Source organism: Panicum hallii, chromosome 4, assembly GCF_002211085.1.
Source record: "Panicum hallii strain FIL2 chromosome 4, PHallii_v3.1, whole genome shotgun sequence".
In the NCBI taxonomy this organism is placed as follows: Eukaryota; Viridiplantae; Streptophyta; class Magnoliopsida; order Poales; family Poaceae; genus Panicum; species Panicum hallii.
This window is the reverse complement of record NC_038045.1, coordinates 43,212,597-43,215,095: the sequence shown is the minus strand read 5'-3', so window position 1 is coordinate 43,215,095 and position 2,499 is coordinate 43,212,597. Positions and strand designations below refer to the sequence as shown.

General features: G+C 43.1%; 1 protein-coding gene across 1 annotated transcript; it reads left to right on the top strand.

Moving 5' to 3' along the window:
• The first annotated feature begins 265 nt into the window (after positions 1-265).
• LOC112889569 (keratin-associated protein 21-1-like) lies at positions 266-1,368 on the top strand. Its single transcript, XM_025956283.1, has 2 exons — positions 266-383; positions 554-1,368. The coding sequence occupies exons 1-2, from the start codon at positions 284-286 to the stop codon at positions 1,018-1,020; spliced, it is 567 nt and encodes a 188-aa protein (XP_025812068.1). The 5' UTR covers positions 266-283; the 3' UTR covers positions 1,021-1,368.
• Positions 1,369-2,499: the final 1,131 nt, after the last annotated feature.

Genomic DNA, 2,499 nt, shown 5'->3' with positions numbered 1-2,499 from the left:
TGAATCTCAATGCCCGGCTACATTTGGGTAGGCATCAAGTCGATGCCGGGATGTACCAAAGCTCTGCCTGATGATCTAGCTAGTGATCTAGTCCGATGCGAGCTAACTTCCAACCGTATCATGGCTGCACTTATTGGAGGTCGAATTACTTCGGCTCGATCCCGGCCGTCCAGTAGCTCAGCGATAGGCTTGGACGCGTGCAGCGTGCCTGCATGCGCTGCCAGCTCTATAAAAACCGAGCCGCAGCAGCGCAAGCCTTGTTCAGCACAAGCTAGGTGCAGAGATGGCGGTCAAGTCTGTAGTTCTTCTCTGTTTTGTCTTAGCCTCCCTCCTGCTCGTCATCCAGAGTGTGGCGTACGCTAGGGAGCTCACTGAAGCCAATGGTTTGCTCTCTCTCTCTCTCTCTCTCTCTGGCTCGCTCGTGTCCCTCTCATGGATTACGTAGTTCTTAAAACGAACCGCATCTGTAGCTATTTTTACTAGGACGAGTTCTGCATTTGTGATATCCTGTGGAAAACAAGCATCATCATTAATTCTAGTTTTTAACATGCAGGGCCTGAGGGGAAGAGTGTGAAGCGTGCTGGAGGGCCTGGGCACATGGATGCAAAGTTGCTACTGGGTGGATTCAAGCATGGCAGTGGGTACGGAAAAGAAGGTGGGTATGGTGGAGGGTATGGAAATAATGGTGGGTACGGTGGCGGAAATGATCCGCCTAGCTACGGTGGTGGATATGGGCCTGGATATGGTGGAGGATATGGGCCAGGATTTGATGGAGGATACAAGCACCATTTCCATGGCGGTGGTGGCTATGGGCCTGGATATGGTGGAGGCTACGGACCCGGTTATGGAGGTGGGAATAGTTGCCCTCCATGCGGAGCTCCTAGCTACGGTGGTGGTTATGGAGGTCCAGGCTACGGTGGGGGCAATGGTGGGGGCAATGGTGGAGGATATGGTAGTGGCAGTGGGTATGGAGGAGGTGGGGGCTATGGAGGTGGATATGGTGGTAGCAGTTCTCCATGAAGCACATACTGCGGCAGTGCAATCCTACTAAGGATTTAAAGCACAAGTATGTCAAATAAATCATGCAGGGGTGATGTTTCTGAAAAACTTAATTATGTATGGCACCATGTCCGTGTGGAATAAACGGTTGACTACTGTTTGCTTGATTGAAGTACCGTACCACAATAAAGACTAGGCTTTGTGTGTTGCTCCATCATGTATAGACCGTTTCCATATCAGAGTATTACCGTGTTTTTTAACACAGCTAGGGATTTCCATATCAGAGGTATTAGCTCCACAATAAAAGCTAGGGATGATCATGTATTACCGTGTTTTTTTTAAACTTACTCCTCGTCATTTAAGGACCTATCAGAGAACGAAATTTCTTTTATCACAGATCATGCTTCTAGTACAAGTGAGTGTTAAGTGCCGTTGTTCTAACCGTTTGCGATGAGGTTGCTGTAGTCTTTTGCGCTCTGTCCACTAATTGCTGCATTTAGCCAGAAAACCAGTGTTTCAGGTTAACTGGACATCTGATGTTGTTAAAGAGTAATCAAGCAATAATCTGTGCATAGTCAAACACATGTATTGTATAATGGACTACTGGTAGCACATTGAATACTTTTGAGTACGTATGACTTATTCTCGTATGATTACGTTCTTCGTTTTGCAACAGTCAATATTTCAACTTTGATGTAATTTTTGGCTTAGTATTTATAAGATGCAATTACCCAGCTTGATAGATTATATGTGACCAAAAATTCAATATGAACGAAGAGTGACAAAGGCCGTGATGCTAAATAAAGATGCATGGGTGGTGTGGAACATTCCGGATGGGATGTCAACCCAAGCCGCTGTGATCCAGAACTATGCGTAGGCTATACCTAGCATTCTGTTGTAGTGTTTACCCTTTTTTCATAATCTAAAATGACTCTACCACACCCGATTGTTTTTAATTTTGGAATATGAGTAAGGACGATAGTTAATGCAAGTTTTTTCTCATAGTTTTAAAATTATTCCAACAATTATATTAATTGTCACCGTATTTAGTGAAGGAAAATAAGTATGTTCTAAATCTAAGTTAATATGCTTTAAGGTATATTAATAAATGTTGCACTCATGTTGAACTATAGCTATTGTTTCATGAGTGTTTAGCTTTTAAAACGCGTTTACTCCACGGTTAGGCCTTTTCCGAGAATTTACCAGATTTTTCTAAAAATTATTCTCATTCCCCCAAAGCTAATCCAGTTTGTTTCGAAGCTTCTATCACCCATTTCATGAGCTCTAATTATTTTATTTGGATTCCTCGTGTCCCAACCTATGTCTAGGATTTTTCCTGGAGTTTTTTGATCTTTTTGGGAAATTTTCATGGCTTTCAATATTATCTGGAATATTTTGGAATTGTATTTGAGCTTGGAAATAATTTTCTGAAATAAATAAAACGTAGTAGCCTTAACGGCTCAAGCACTACACCGCTCAATCCTCAGGCTCAAGCACTAC